Genomic DNA, 16,138 nt, shown 5'->3' on the forward strand with positions numbered 1-16,138 from the left:
CCTTCCACTAAGAAGGTCAACCAGCCAAGTTTGCTGTATTGGAACTCTTCCATCCTGGAAGGGCCAGGAGTTTGTTTTCACAGAAGTAGATTCATATTCCATATATAGGTCTTGACTTCCTGCCCACAAGTGTCAGGCAACAGGGGCTTATGGAGTGGTAGTTCCTCTGGCACAGGATCCCATGTGGCATCATATCAAACATAGGATTCACTTTATGGCAAAGGAAGTGCCATTGCAAGGAGGGCAATGACCACGGGATCTGCTGCCTGACAGAGCACTGGGACAGTCAGCTAAAGGCACAGCTCAAGTACCAAATCGGAGGTAATGTTCTGCCAAGATGGGGTGCCATTCAAGACCTATATATGGCACTGTGTTCCCAACAAGAAAGATACCTGAATCTGAAACCCAAGGAGTGGAAACAGGAGCGGTCCCACTTAACCATCACCCCCAGTGATCCACTGGGGGCTTTGTGCTTCCTGTCCTCCCAAGTTTAGATTCTGCAGGGTTAGAGGTCCTGGTCCCCAAAAGGGACACTCCCTGGGGAACACACCAAGTGTTCCATTGGATTATAAACTATGGATGATGTCTGGGAACCTTGGGTTCCTGCGTCTAGGAACCAGCAGGTGAAAGGAGGAGTCACTGTCTTGGTGACAGAGAGGGTAGGGCTGCTCCTGCACTCACTGCACAACGGGGAAGGATGTGTAGAACCTGAGTGGCCCACAGGGGTGCGGCTCGGTACTCCTTTGCTTATCTGCGATTGAGAAACCAGAGAATCCAACTTGCACACGCAGTGGAAGAGTCTGCCTCTTGATTTTCAGACCCCTGCGGTCTGGCTGTAAGGGAAGCACATGATACACGTGCTCCTAGTTTTAGGCATACACCAGTTTGCAACACTGCGTCCAACTTGAAAGACTGATTTCCAAGCTGGCGCTGATAGAGAGCCTTCAACCAGCCATTCCACTCTTCAGCCCAGACAGCCGCTTCCAGCTGATGGGACACATGATATTGGTTCGTAAACTTGCCCCTGTACATGAGGGCAAGGAGAGACCAAAGAGACACAGACACTCCAGATCAGCAGGTTTAATAAGCAGGGAACTTACGAGGTTTGTCCTGGCAGCCAGAAGACGAATAGATCTCCGCACCCGCCCACCAGAATCTTAAGAGCTTATACAGAGGCCTTGACTGGGTTCAGTCACGCACACCTTCCAGATGGTCTCCACACCACCTTGCTGTCTCAAGGCTGCATCCTTGGGGCAGCTGCCAGTGTGGGGAGGGCAAGCGCAATGCACAACCCAAGGATGGGGAGCTGGTGGGGAGCCTCTGATGGCCCAGGGCCAGCTCACAGGTCAACCATCGGTCATATTCTCTCGACGACCTCCTCCAACATGGTAAGACCAGTGGATTCTACGTGTGAACTCAGCCTGCACTTCCATCACTTTAAAATAATGCCTGCTGCTAAGAGGCAGTGTCATGCAGAGCTACAGCAATGAACAAGACGTCTCCAAGGGCACAGAGAGTGGTGCTGGCAGACGCACTGCAGACAGGGAAGCAAAAAAGTCGCACCTGGAGTGTGTCTATTCCTGGCGCGACCAACCACTGCGTCCTCTGTGATGGAGGAACCAGCTCGCCACATCAAGTTCTCAGCCCTGGCCTCTGCGGTTGGCAGTTCAGGCACTGAAAGTGGGGGAAGCCAGGAAGCCTTGGTGAGAGGTCTTGTTGCTGAACCAGTGCAAGTCTCTTTTCTGCCACCTAAGGAAAGAGGCTGAGTGACACCCACGAGCAAGTCATCCTGTCCGCTGGACTGCACTTCCGCAGTGGGTGCCCTGAGGGAGGAAGGTCTTCTTACATACCCGTCCTGTAGATGACCTTGACACCACTTTGCAATCTTTCTGCCATCAAGTACTGGCCAGCTGGGCAGTCAATTACCCATAAGAATGCTTATGGATCGGGAACCCAGGTCAGCTCTCTTTCCACATGGAATGGAGCACCATTGTACTATCCGAAGTTTGCCAGCTGGAAATCTTCCAAACCCCGTACGCTGCGTGTGTGTGCAACTGCGTACTTGTGGCTGAGGCCAGCGCTGCACACCCAGCTGCAGCACGAACCTGTGCTTCTTCCTGTTCTGCCAACGAGTCACAGGGAACGTCCCACAGACCACAGACGTGGCTGAGGCAGTGAAACAGAGGATCCAGCACGATGAGTCTGACTACCGACCATGTCATTTACGTACGCCCTCCGGATCTTCTCACGCCCAGCTCTGTGTGCACCTGCGATGGACAAAACTCCTATGCTGAAGTCCTGCCCACAACGGGGTGGCAGCGGGAGGCAGAAGCTCTGGGAAGCAGATGAGGCTGTGAGGGAGGAGCCCTCCCTGACGGACGGGATTAGTGCCCTTAAAAGAGCCACGAGTGCTTGCTCTCCACCACGTAAAGATACAAGGAATAATCAGCCGTCTGCAACCCAGGAGAGGCCCTCACGAGAACCCCACCCTGCCGGCCCCCGGATCTTGAACTTCCAGCCTTCAGAACCGTAAGGCACACATTTCCGTTGGTTATAAGCCACCCAGTTTATGGCATTTCATTATAGCAGCCCAAGCCGAGACAATAGTGTTTCTGGTTTTCAATGGAATGCTGCTGTTTACATCCAGTTTCATGATTTGTTGTACTCCTCTGGCTACTTTGGGATAAACTCTGGATATGGGTCCAGGAGTGATGGCACCTGTCCCAGGTACAATCATAAAAGGTTTTACATTTAGGCTCCCTTATCATTTTTTTCTCAGTACCAATTAGATGATCAATTCGATTTCAACCGGCAGGGACAACTTCCCTACCTTACCTTAGGGTCTTTGTTTAGACATCGTGATATCATTTTGATGCATTCAAGACATCATGGTAATCGGTCCTAATGAGCAGGAAGTACCCTAGTTGCCTTGGATGGTGAGAGCTAAATTCCATGAAAAATCAGTGGTCTGTAGACTATCATGGTCTCCCTTCCAAAGTGAAAGACAAGCAGCTACGCCTTGCACTGCCCACAACTAGGAAAGGCCCAGGCCTGGCGTGTGTGGACTTTGAAATGACCACATCTGGGTGTGCTGCTCCCGTCTTCTGACTGAGGAAGCTGTAGGCTGTTGGTTTCGCGAGACCTGGACAAGGACCCGCAGCTCTGATACTCAGGACAGGTTTGTAGCCGGCCGGGCCAGAAGTGCGGACAGCCTAGGGACTCCACTGATGGCCGCTGTCTAACGTGGCTGTCTTCTGGGACTGAGTCCTTTTTTATTTATTTATTTATTTATTTATTTATATTTGGCTGAGTTGGGTCTTTGTTGCTGTGCGCGGGCTTTCTCTAGTTGCGGCAAATGGGGTCTGCCCTTCGTTGCAGTGTGCGGGCTTCTCATTGCGGTGGCTTCTCTTGTTGGGGAGCACAGGCTCTAGGCCTGTGGGCTTCAGTAGTTGTGGCTCGTGGGCTCAGTAGTTGTGGCTCGTGGGCTTAGTTGCTCCGCAGCACGTGGGATCTTCCCGGACCAGGGCTTGAACCCACGTCCCCTGCATTGGCAGGCGGGTTCTTAACCACTGTGCCACCAGGGAAGCCCCTGGGATTGAGTCCTTAACGTAGTTTCTGTGCTGACCCCAGGTTGTGTCAGAATTGAACTGTAGGACATTCGAGTGGTGATGGAGAGGAGGTGGTGAATGATAAGACTCAAGCAGGTCAGGAAGGCAAAAGTAACCCCCATGAACAGATGGCCAGGGTTCCCAGAAAATGTCTCCCTCTGAGTTGTCCTTGTGCTCTGTCTACTCCTGTTCTGCATATGGACTTGCTGTCCCTGCCCAGAACCCATCTGGGGACTGCCCAAATCACTTACTCACCATCGCTGCTCCTGATCAGAAAACTCCTCTCATACCAGAAGTGCAGCACTAGGCTTACGACCATGGGATTCCCTGACGTCAACCCAGAAGCAGCTCAGCTACTGACAGCGGGAAGGCTGCCCTACTGCAGACCCATTTATGACCATTTCTCCCACAGCCAGAATACACCAGCCTGGGGCCATCAGAAGATGGGAAGAGCCCCTCTTACTGCTCTGCCAGATAAGCCTGGAGGAATTTCTGCTTTCCATCCTGACTCTGGGCTCTGCTGTCCCGGGGGTGGGGGGAGGCTGCTGCCACCGGTGACAGTGGTTCCCCTCTGAACCAGCAGGGATAGGGTTCCTGCATCGGCTGGTGGGATTGATCCCAATTACTGAGGGGGAGCCTGGAGGCCGGCACAACTCAAGGACAGTAAAACCTGTATCTGTACCTGACGTCTTCACTGGGCACCTCCTCGTACTTAGTACTTCCAGGTTCGACTGTAAAAAGAAAGGAAGTCCTCTAAAAACAAGACTGTTAGGGTCTCAAATCTTTCAGAAAGGACAGTGAGGCCCAGAAAACCAGGCCTACATGGTAGAAGGAAGACTCTTTGAAACGGGGGCGCAGGCCTGGTGAATGCTTGCTCTGGATGTCTCTCCTCACCTCCCCGACTTGACATGACAGGCTGGGTGTGTTAACTACACCAATTAGCAAAGGGCAGACCCAGCACCGAGGGAGGAGTCCGGCATTACCTGGAGAGGCTGCATCACTGAGATACGACACCTCGTGGGCCTTCTTTGGTATGAAGAATGTTTGCCCCACATCAGGCGGGCGCATTTTGGTAACTCAGTATATGGGTGGGTGAGAACAAACTGTTCGTAGCCAAAGGGTCACCTGCCAGTGTGCTTTCAGATCAATTCTTGTCTGCTCTGCACAAGGTGCCGACTTCTGCAAGGAACTGTCCCAGGCTCCCTGTCTAGTTTGGCAAACAGGAGGGCAGGAGGAGAAAGACGGGCATCTCTCTCCCTTCCACAGTGGTGCTGATGCATCTCCCCTGAGGGGTCAGCTCCTGCTGGAGGGAGGCTCTGTCCCTGTGTCCCAGTAACCGTTATGCTGACCCGCCAGCCCCAGGGAAAGGGCTCCTCCACCATCATAATGATCAAATCCTTGTACTGAATTCCCTTAGCTGGAAAGCCTAGCGTGCTTATGTTCTCCCACCTGGGCTGACACAGTGTCCTGTAGTTGATTAAGACGTCCTGGGTCAGACTTCAGTTTGGTCATGACGTTTTTTTCATCTTTCATTATGAGAATTTTCAAAAAATAAATAACCGTATACTAACTAGATTCAATCTAGATTCAATATTTTTAAAAGATTTTGCATGTTTCCTTAATCCATATATGTGTACTCTTTTTCTAACGGAACCATTTCAAAGTAAATTGCATTTGTTACGGCTCCTTTTTCTTAAATAATTCAGCATACAGCTCCTAAGAAAAGCAGCCTTTTCTCATATAACCATGACCATACCTAAGAAAATTAACACAAATTCCCCTAAAATCTGCTATCCAGTACATACTCAAATTTACCCCGTTACCCCCGAAAATGACTTTATAGCTGCATTCCCCCAGTTTAGGAACTAATTAAGTTTTGCACATGCATTTATGTCTCCTTAGTTTCTTTTTTTTTTGGCGGTACGTGGGCCTCTCACTGTTGTGGCCTCTCCCGTTGCGGAGCACAGGCTCCGGATGCGCAGGCTCAGCGGCCATGGCTCATGGGCCCAGCCGCTCTGTGGCATGTGGGATCTTCCCGGACCGGGGCACGAACCCGTGTCCCCTGCATCGGCAGGCAGACTCTCAACCACTGCGCCACCAGGGAAGCCCTCCTTAGTTTCTTTTAACAAAAAACAGGGCCCTCACTTTTGTTTTCTGAATAATGTTGTCTATTTGATGAAACCAGGCCAGTCACTTACAGAACATCCCATGTGTCTCTTTCCTCGTGGTTCTGTGTCACTTGTCCCTCCATCTGTAAACTGGGGGAGACTGTGCATCTCACACGGCATCATGCCAGGCCTGCCGTGAGCCGGGGTCACAGTGGACACTCCCAGGCCCCTGCGCTGTGAAAGTGGACCTTTGCCTTGGTTTTAGGACTTGTTGATGGACCCACCGTGACCTGATTATTTCGCTGGGGGCAGAACTGGCGGCTCTCTAATCGCATTGCTCCCTCTGTACTGATTAGCTGCGGGTGCTGTACCGTGACGAAGAATCTCCCTCATCGGCGGCACGGCCTGTGTTCTTCCATGAAAGGAGGGCGAATGTCTCCTTCTTTTTAATCATTAACCCCCATGGTAACAAGTTGGTGTGATGGCTACGTCCACTGGTGTCTGTAAATGGGCCCTCCCTCCCTCATTAGCTTAACATGGATGACGTGGATATTTATTTTTTCAGTATTTGATCATCAATTTCAAAGGTCACTCTTCTGGAAAGTAAAGAGACATTTCTTAGATTCCTGCCCCCAGAGCTGGTCAGGATTTCGCTTCAATAACATCAAGCAGAAGACAGGACTCAGTGGAAAAGGTGGGAAGATTGTAAAACAGTGACCTTATGGCAGTGTTGGCTAAGAAGAGGAAAATGCAGACACGCACTGGAAAGAAAAATCTAAAGTAAGTAAGCAAACATCTAAATAAGTAAGTCTAAAATCTAAAAATCGAAAATAAGTAAGTAGTGATTAGGAAAAAGTTGTTTTATATTAAAACCAAGCCCAGCAGAATAAATGTCATGTTCAAAGGTCCTAGAAACACAGAGATACTTATAAACATACCTTTACAACAGACGTTTGGGTAAAGGACACTGGCTAGATACCACCACCAGGTACAGACGAGCATGAGTAAAACATAAAAAGATCATAATCATGAGAAATAAATATGTAGTGACAGCATCTGACAGAAATAAAAGAAGAAACCAAGCAAGATGAATCAACAGGCGTGTGGCTATTTGTCTTACTAGTGCTTTAAGTTCCACTGAAAATTTTTGACTTACAGAAGTTCAATATGAATTCTAAGTCTATGTTTTATTTTTTTGCCTGTGATAAAAGCAGACTGGATAACACAAAAAACAACACAGGTCTATTCACAAACACACCAGGGCTTTAATTTTATTCTTTTTGTTTTTGTGTGTGTTTTTGTTTTAAACCAAGCTGTACACTTTTAGAAAATAAACAACAGGAAGCCATCCTCCGCTTACCCTTCGTGGGTGGGCAGGGAGGCTCGGCCAACAGAGAGCCGGCAGACGCCCGTCGCTCACGCGCGCACAGCTACCTCGTCAAGGTAAGAAGCTGAGATGTGCTGAGATCACACAGAAAATACGCCACTCGGCTCTGCAGCGAAGCGTAAGGGCGAGAGCGCCTACGGGGCTGGTGCTCAGCACCACTCGGCACACGCACCACGTCACAAGCTCCCACAGAAAATCAAGCCTCTTCCTCAAATACAATCGTCACAGGACTTTATTCACTGTTTACTCTTCTGGCAGCAGGACTTCTCGGAAGTAGAATCTAATCACAAGTAGAAATGAGGAAGCACTTTGTTAGAAGGCTCCACATCTTCTAAGAAGAATTGCACAGTTTCCAAACACCAGCACTGACTTAACCTTATTTTTGGTAACAAAAAGAATAGCAATTAAGATACGCAGTGGTTTACATTACGAAAGTTGAGAAACGCTGGACAAACGACATCCTGTAAACACGGTCTTCACGGTCGCTGTGAGTCTGAGGCACCGTGATCCCCACATTGTGCGTCCTTCACGCCCACCCCTGGGTGTTCTCCACTCACAACCCTCCTTCCGATACTATTAATTATGGCCGATTAGCAGGACTGACACTAACAAGAGTGACTAAGCTGGACCCCAGCTGTCTCCTCTCCAGGACTGGACACTCCTGGGTCACTCAGATCACGTCAGAAGACAGAGGACTTTCATTACCTGGTGGCACGTCTCCCAGTCTTTGCTGGATCATTTCTAAATGGTGAATGTATTCCGTCAAGGAATGTTCCGGATCTTGAGAAGCAGTCAGGGATCTTTCTGATCTGGGATTTGGGGACGGATTGGATCTTCAAACATACAAACCAACAAACAAACAGAAAGAGTTGAACTCAGCAGATGGTTTGAATGCAGCCAGTGCGGAGGGGCAGTGGAGTTGGGCCTGCTGACCAGACACCCGTGGGAAATGGGGTAAACTAGGCGGTTGTTACTTTCCTATATTTTCTTTACCACAGCAGAAAAATAGTAAGGGTTTTTTAAGAAGTGCTACATAGTGCTTTAAAACTAACTTCTTTACAATGTCTCCGAATTAAAACAACTAAAAACTACTATATATTATTTAATTCACTAAATCTTCACATATGAGTCTATCATCCCAACCGGATTCTGCCCAGCATCCCTCACAGGGGTCCCTTCCTCCTGGCCTCCAGCTGGGCCCAGGGAGGCCCGTCTATGTCACTGCTTACTTCCTCTCCAGGGCAGGGAGCGTCTTACCTGTGCGCCATCACCAAAAAAGAGGCCTTGGCCACCACCTATTCCTTCAAAGGTATCACCCACTCGGGAATGGGGGAGCCACAGCCAGACCGAGAGCCCCTGCCTGCCCACCCCGAATAGAACCAGGCTTCTGGGCCCTCATGGACTCACACTGCTGCACTCCCTGCCTAGCTCTGGGACCCAAACTTTCAGAATACGTCTCTGTGAGGAAGCACACACGCTGGTGGGTTCTCATTGGCAGAGACGCAGGGTGAGTGGGGGACACAGCCTCGCGCACGGCAGAGCCGCCCATGCTCGTCGGTCTGGCCTCCCCCATCAGGGCAGTTACGCCCGAGATCGTCACACTCTTAACACGCAATTCGTACGGAGGTCTCATCACCAACCGGAGATCATGGAGCGAGAGAGCAAAGGTGAGCATTTTATCCCTGCTGGTCCGATGTCAGAGATGGACGATGCGTTCTGCTCTGACGAGCTTGTTTTAGAACCCCGGGAAAGCACGCACAGAGAGAGCAGACGACATGCCTGCACGAGCCGTTACGTGTGTGACAAATACCACAGACACAGACTGAGCTTTCTATTCACTTCACGGGCAGGTTCCAAATACTGGAGGAGTCATAGTCAAATGAATTAAATAAATGACTCGTAATCATATTCGAGCATTTGAATAGGATTATTATTATCTGTGTTTCAGTCTGGAGAAATGGAAATGGAAATCACATCGCTCACAAGCAGCACTTGGATAAGAAATCTCACAGTCAGGAAAATGGGCTGCAAACCGTGATGAAGGTGATTAGGGCCACACCACACAGCCTTGTTACACCCAGGGCTCAGTACGTGACAATCACAGCCATCAGGGAAACCTTTCTTCACCTGAATTTTTAAACAAAATTCCATTCTACAATTTAACCACAAGGCCTCTTAATTATATTTTTAATTGAAAACAGTTTTTTCCCCAAATAACCGATGGATGTTTAACATTATCACTGTAACATCTCTATTGCCAAGTAAGTTATAAGTATAAAAACACATTATGTGTGCAAAAAACTCCCCAATCCCAAAGAAAAAGACTAAGTAAAGCTAACACCACAGCCTTGCATGTATGTCTGTGTGTGTGTGTCGGGCGGGGGGGGGGGGGGGTCCTGGGGGGTTCATGTGTGCCCGGGGGCCCTTCCATCACAGGCGGGCCTGGGCACCCGCACAGATCTGCCCAGGGACACCTCCGTGCGTGGCCCTGTCTCTGCAGACGGGGCCCCTGCTGACAGCTACAACCCTGCAGTGGAAAAGCAACTGAGGCACCACCACTCACCTTTCTCTCCTGCGTGGGGATGCTTTTGGCACAGGGCCCCTGGCGTGGCTGGAAGACACGTCCCGGGTTGGTGGGGATGCGCGGGTGTCAGGTGGAGACTGCTGCCGCCGTGGCACCAGGAATCCTTCCCCCAGGATTATTTCGCAACGAAGGGATTAAGAAAAGAAAAGAATGCATTTTAGTAGGGAGGTCCACCCACCAAAATTTTAAATTTACAAGCTTTTAGGAGTCTGCATGGCAATTTCAAAACGTTTAAAAGGTACTCGTTAGGGCTTCCCTGGTGGCGCAGTTGTTGAGAGTCCGCCTGCCGATGCAGGGGACGTGGGTTCATGCCCTGGTCCGGGAAGATCCCACATGTTGAGGTGCGGCTGGGCCTGTGAGCCATTGGCCGCTGAGCCTGCGCATCCGGAGCCTGTGCTCCACAACGGGAGAGGCCACAACAGTGAGAGTTCTGCGTACCGCAAAAAAAAAAAAAAAGAAAACACAAATTTAAACGTTTTAAATTTCTTGACAATATTTCAGCATACCTTAGTATGAGTATTTTTGCATCAGAGGCAAAAATAACCCACCTTGTGTATAATGAATCTCTTGTTTTATATGTACCTAAGGCTCTATTATTCCTATTTGTTTTGATCAGTTGAAATTACTGCAGGGTACTACCAGGTCTGGCTGCCAGTGATGGTAGCAGCTGAAGCTGACTTTGGTCAGATCACCAAAGAGCAGGCTCAGCAGTTGTGGCACACGGGCCCAGCTGCTCTGCAGCATGTGGGATCTTCCCGGACCAGGGATCGAACCCGTGTCCCCTGCATTGTCAGGCGGATTCCCAACTACTGCGCCACCAGGGAAGTCTGAAACCTGAGTTTTGAGCACCTGCATTTCATTCCTGCAAGGCCAACCCTGACCCCCGTGTCTGTGTGGGCAGCGACCTGGAGAAGCACTTAGCACCCTGATGGAGTGAGCAGGGTGCCAGGTGGGCCTGGGGTGGGTCTCCTGCACCCAGCTCTGAGGAGTGGGAAGGGCAGACACCCTGGCGACCACCAGTTGCAGCCGGGGGGCAGGGGGTGTGGGGGGACCCCTCCTGAAGAACCTCGAAGCCAGCTGATTTCGAGACGTAAGGATTCACACGTGGAAATCAAAGGGGACTGGCACCACCAGGGAAGCCGTGGCCATGAAGGGTGCTGCCCACTGCAGCTCCCCCAGGCAGCCCGGCTACACCTGGGCAGCGGCCTGTCAGATGGGGCAGAGGACAACCGCAGCCTGGACGGGACTGAGGCACAGGAGGCAGTGGTGCTCCCAGGAGACGTGCACAGTGTGAGGTAGAACTTCACTCCATTTGGGAGAATGAAAAAGACCTTTTATTGAAGATAAGCTATTGGTTGATACATTTAGCATTTCTGTATTTTTCAGTCATTATTATGCTCCTCTGAACCACTTTTATTCATCAACATTAACTGTATAAACTTGTGCTTGTTCCCCAAATAAAAACCACTTTCCTTCAAAAACCCTCTGCCTCCTGACAAGCGCACTGGCTGAATTACTGCTTTCTTACTGTGCTTTGCGACCTCCCTCCAGCTGGGCACTGAAGAAGCCCACGGGTGGCATGGGGTGGGGGGTACCTGGGCGGGGTGCTCGGCCTGGCGCTAGGGCTCCTCTGCCATCTACTTGTTGCCATTTCTTAACCAGAAAGCGTAACCTAGAATAAAAGAAAACATTGAAAACTAGAGCAACACAGGAGTGAAAAGAACCGAGAAAATCCAGACATGACGGGACCACGGAGTGAGAGCACGGCCCTCTACCCGGGCAGCCGCCAGCACCTTCCCGGCCCCGCCCCCGGCCCCTGGGCCCCCGACCCTGCCCCTCCACTCCCAGACCCGCCAGCTGGGGTCTGTCTGGTTCACCGCACTCCCTTCCATCGCTAACGCACTTGACGGGCCCCGGACAGCTGGGGGAAATGGAGACCCTCGCCCTCCACGTGGTGACGGGAGGTGCAGCGGTGTAGGGGCCCCTAGACCCCTCTCCTCAACGGCCCCCAGCAGCTCCCTCACAGCACTGCTGCCTCTGAGACCCAAGGCTCAGAAGGTACCTCCACTTCGCGTTGGTGGAAGGACGGAGGCAGGGTTTGGGGCTCTCCCCGCCCCAACCCAGCATCTGACGTACTTCCTGGCACAGGGCACGTTCCCCGAAAATACAGAACAGATGGACGGACGGACGGACAGGTGACAGACAGAGTGACAGACAGGTGGGTGGACAGTCTGTGGTCCGGAGAACTCAGAGGGAGGGAGGGCGCTAAGTGCCTGGAGGCCGGGGGAGGCCTCCACCCCGCGGGGGCTCCTGGCAAGTGTGCGGCTGGACCATGTGTGGTGCTGGGTCTCTGAGGGCAATGGGACCCACACTGCCTTTTGTGGTGCAGTCCAGGGAAAAGGCCGAGGCGGCCCAGCCCACCCTGCTGTGCCTGGTCCCGCAGACGGAGGTGAGCGCGGCCCGGAAAAAGCAGCTCCGTGGGCACCAGAGCAGACACAGTGGCACAGTTCTCAGTGGGACAAACATTTTTAGAAATACAGCAGATTTTAAAATTATAAAATAAAGTAGATTTTCATCACTGTTAATTCTGAAATAGTCACAATTCCCTATCACACCAGGGAGTCCATCCGTATTCCAAAGTGGTGCCCTGCATGCATACTGGCTGGAGCTGGGCTGGGCTGGGCCAGGCAAACACTTAGGGGTCAGGTGTATCTCCCCGCTGGGGGGCCCACAGTGTGTCCTCCTGTGCACATGGCACCCTTTATGAAGCACAAATTTGACTGAAATATAAGAAACTGGAACACGAAAAAGTGAAATGCAGTTTTCAGCTCGATCAGACACGTCCGTCATCACAAGAACACCATTAAGGGGAAGGCTCTGCTTTACAATAGAAAGGCAGCCTTAAACCCTTCCATCTGAGAAGGTGCGGCTCTACACAGCGTGGTTTCCGGAAGACAAGGGTCGTCTATACTTTAAGGCCTCAAATATCATTCATCTTAAAAAAGGGAACAACTGTAGCGTTTCAAAGACTAAACGACCCCAAAGCAGACAGGAGGCACGTGCCACGGCGGTACCTTAAGACAGCGATCACCACCCTGACGGCAGTGCGGAATTTCGTGAAAGGGCGTGCCGCCACCGCTTTCTTATCTGCCTTGGAAGGAAATACTCCCAAGTGCGCGATCATGGAGAGCGTCTCTTGTTCAGAGTCCTGGAATCCACCAATCAACAGCAAAAGATACTTCTTTTGATAAATCAGGGCTTTTCTAAAGCTCTCTGCTCTCAGATAATGCAAGTACAATTTTTCCATCTAAAAGAAAAAGAAAACACAGTGAAACTTAACCACAGGACAAAGACACCCTTCTCACAAGTCTCCATAGCACACTTGTATCAGGTGCTTTAAAAAGAACCAGACTTCTTTCCTCAGCAAATTATCACAGCAGTCAGCTCCGCACGACATCTATAACCAGCAACAACCTTGCAGTTCAGAGCTGGACCTTGTTTATCTGACAAAACACACAGCACAGACGACCCTTCACCAGCATCAGAGGAGCCCCGCGAGGGCCCAGGAATCGAACCACTAAGCACGGACCAAACTGGGGGCAGGTGGGGGTCCCATCGCAGGTCTGCGGGCATCGGGGGTCAGGGAGACCTGAGGTCACAGGCAGAGGTTGGTGTCCATATCCTAATATGGCTTTTCCCTCCAGAGAGACCCACAGCTTGGGCCTCACCATCAGAAACGCTGACTGAGCTGTGGGCTCAAGGCTCTTCCAGGCTGTGGACACTATCATCTGTAATTCAAGCACCAAGACTTCCACCCCTTAACCCAGGATTTTACAAAGCGCCACGGGCGCCACACAGAGGATCTCTAGGGCAGCGAAAATGCTCTGCATGACACCATTGTGGTGGACATTTGTCATCTTACACTTGTCAAACCCACAGAATGTATGGCCCCAAGAGCAGCCCGCACATGATGACAACGTGACACTGTGGGTCTATGGACTGCAACACATGCACTGCCTGGGGGAAGTGGATGGTGGGGCAGAGGGTTCGGGAAATCTCCGTACTTTCCCCTCAATTTGGCTGTGAACCTAAAACTTGCCTAGAAACATAAATCTTAAACAAGTAAGAAGCAGCCACGAGACGCTGTCTGCACACCTAGCACCACCCATGGGCTTGGTCTTACCTTGGCATTGCAGGTGCCAGCTTCTGGTGTGGGCAGTGCTAGGTCTGGGTGTCGTGCTGAGCCCGGCGAGACCATCCTGTCCTGCTTCCACACAGACCTGTCCGACCTCTGCAATGACCACAGACAGCGTGTCTACACAGCTGCTCTCCCGGGACAGCAACTCAAGAAAAGTGGCTGAGGGCTTCCCTGGTGGTGCAGTGGTTAAGAATCCACCTGCCAGTGCAGGGGACACGGGTTCTAGCCCTGGTCCGGGAAGATCCCGCGTGCCGCGGAGCAACTAAGCCCGTGCGCCACAACTACTGACCCTGCACTCTAGAGCCCGCGAGCCACAACTACTGAGCCCGTGCGCCACAACTACTGAGCCTGTGCTCTAGAGCTCGCGTGCCACAACTACTGAGCCCACGTGCCACCACTACTGAAGCCCGCGCGCCTAGAGCCCGTGCTCCGCACCAAGAGAAGCCACCGCAGTGAGAAGCCCACGCACCACAATGAAGACTAGCCCCCGCTTGCTGCATCTAGAGAAAGCCCGCACTCAGCAACAAAGACACAACGCAGCCAAAAAAATGAAGGAAAGGAGGGAGGGAGGGAAGGAGGGGAAAAGAAAAGAAAAGAGAAGAAAAGAAAAAAGGGGCTGAGAGCACAGTGGTGACCGCTCCCAGGACCGAGCCGCCCCCATGCTGTGCCCTCCGGACACGGGTGGGCTGGGGCAGGTGCCGGCCACCTGGGTCCCTCTGCAGCCTCTTCTCAGTGACGTCCCGCTTGTTACGTGATTATTTCATTAGACTCAAGGGTGGTTACTACACACTGTTAACTGAAGTATGATTGTACAAAAGGCATATTTTTACTAAAAACAAAACCCTCACATTTGAGAAATCACCCTGAATTCAATGCTTTAAGCCTATTAGACACCCCTGTCCTCCCTGGCCCTAGAAATGCTGCCCCTGGCAGACGCGGACACCCAGCTCTGTTCAAGCGCCATCGAACCACACACCCTGGACACCTCAGGAGGGGCCCACACCACACAGAGGGGATGTCGTGACCAGGCCACGTGTCCCAACACTGGCAGCGTGGCCTGGATACCACACTGTGCTGAGCACCCCAGAGCTCTGGTGTGGACACACGGACAGACGAAGGGCCCCACAGGGAGGGCCAAGGCTGCTGCCCACAACGGACAGCCAGGACCGCCTGTCGCCGAGGCCAAGGCCCGCTCGGAGCACTCCCGGGGTCATGTGCTCAGCTGCCGCCAAGGCAGCCTGGCTGCGCCGGCCCACAACTCAGGGCAGGACTCGGAAGAGGGAGGTGCCGAGCTGGGTGACCTCCCTGCTGGGGCAGAAGGAAGAGACCACATTTCCCGGTTCTAACAGAGCCTGGTCTCTCCGGGGAAAAGACACTCTAGCAACAGAAGTCACCCCGACACAAAGGAGAAGACGCTCCAGTCTGTCCACCCTCAGCCTGCCTCTCGCTCGCTCATTACATTTATTTCCTGATTCATTACCTTCCAGGCGAAGGACAAAGTGTCCCAGGTGATGGTGCTTTAGTCCACCCCCCGGCGCACTCTGAACAAGGAGCCCCCATGGGAGCAGGCGGCCGTGCTCAGCGCCAACGGCACCTCTCGCCTTTGCAGTCCCTCCCGACAAGGCACAGGGCCACGGGTCTGCCGGCGGTTGGGCCCCACGAGCAAAGGAGCCCCCTTAACCCCACAGCGCTTCAGACAGACAAAGTGGAACTGGACAGGACTGAGAAGCCGGAGGTCCCACTTGGGGACACACCACCGCCCTCTGGTAACTGCCAACGGGACCTGCCCGGCCTTGACAGGGCACCCTGCCCAGGAGCACCAGAAACACCAAGCCCTGCACTAAGAACCTTCCAGAAGAGAAAACACTAGGCACGGATGGTCTCACTGGTGCATCTTAACAAGCATTTAAGGAAGAAATGAATACCAGCTCTACACAATCTCTTCCAGAAAACAGGAGGGAACACGTCCCAGCTCATTTCACAAGAATGAGACCAAAGACAATGACTAAAACCGTCCAGGTTAACATCCCACATGAAGCCAGATATGAAAACGTAGCCAAAATATACGCAAATCGAACCCAGCCTGCAGCCGCCGGGGCCCCAGGACGCGTACCCTGCGCGCACAGCCCTCCTGCGGGGTCCCCGGGGCCCGGGGGCTCCTCTCCAGCCGGGACATGGCCCTGCACAGCTCCGCCCTCTCCCGCGTCACCGTGCTGAGCGCTCGGCTCAGGGACTCGTTGTCCTTCAGCAGGA

At 52.1% G+C, this 16,138-nt stretch overlaps 1 protein-coding gene across 1 annotated transcript in view; it reads right to left on the minus strand.

Moving 5' to 3' along the window:
• Positions 1-7,339: 7,339 nt before the first annotated feature.
• The window catches only part of PCNT (pericentrin), a 100,314-nt gene continuing 91,515 nt past the window's right edge, over positions 7,340-16,138 (minus strand). Inside the window, exons 46-52 of the mRNA XM_007452502.1 lie at positions 15,999-16,138; positions 15,426-15,575; positions 13,871-13,978; positions 12,762-12,994; positions 11,216-11,359; positions 7,809-7,936; positions 7,340-7,383 (exon numbers count right to left, since the gene is read on the minus strand). Of these exons, the coding sequence (XP_007452564.1) occupies positions 7,340-7,383; positions 7,809-7,936; positions 11,216-11,359; positions 12,762-12,994; positions 13,871-13,978; positions 15,426-15,575; positions 15,999-16,138 (947 nt within the window). The remainder of the gene's footprint in view (positions 7,384-7,808; positions 7,937-11,215; positions 11,360-12,761; positions 12,995-13,870; positions 13,979-15,425; positions 15,576-15,998) is intronic.

Source organism: Lipotes vexillifer, unplaced genomic scaffold (assembly GCF_000442215.2).
Source record: "Lipotes vexillifer unplaced genomic scaffold, Lipotes_vexillifer_v1.1 scaffold545, whole genome shotgun sequence".
NCBI lineage: Eukaryota > Metazoa > Chordata > Mammalia > Artiodactyla > Lipotidae > Lipotes > Lipotes vexillifer.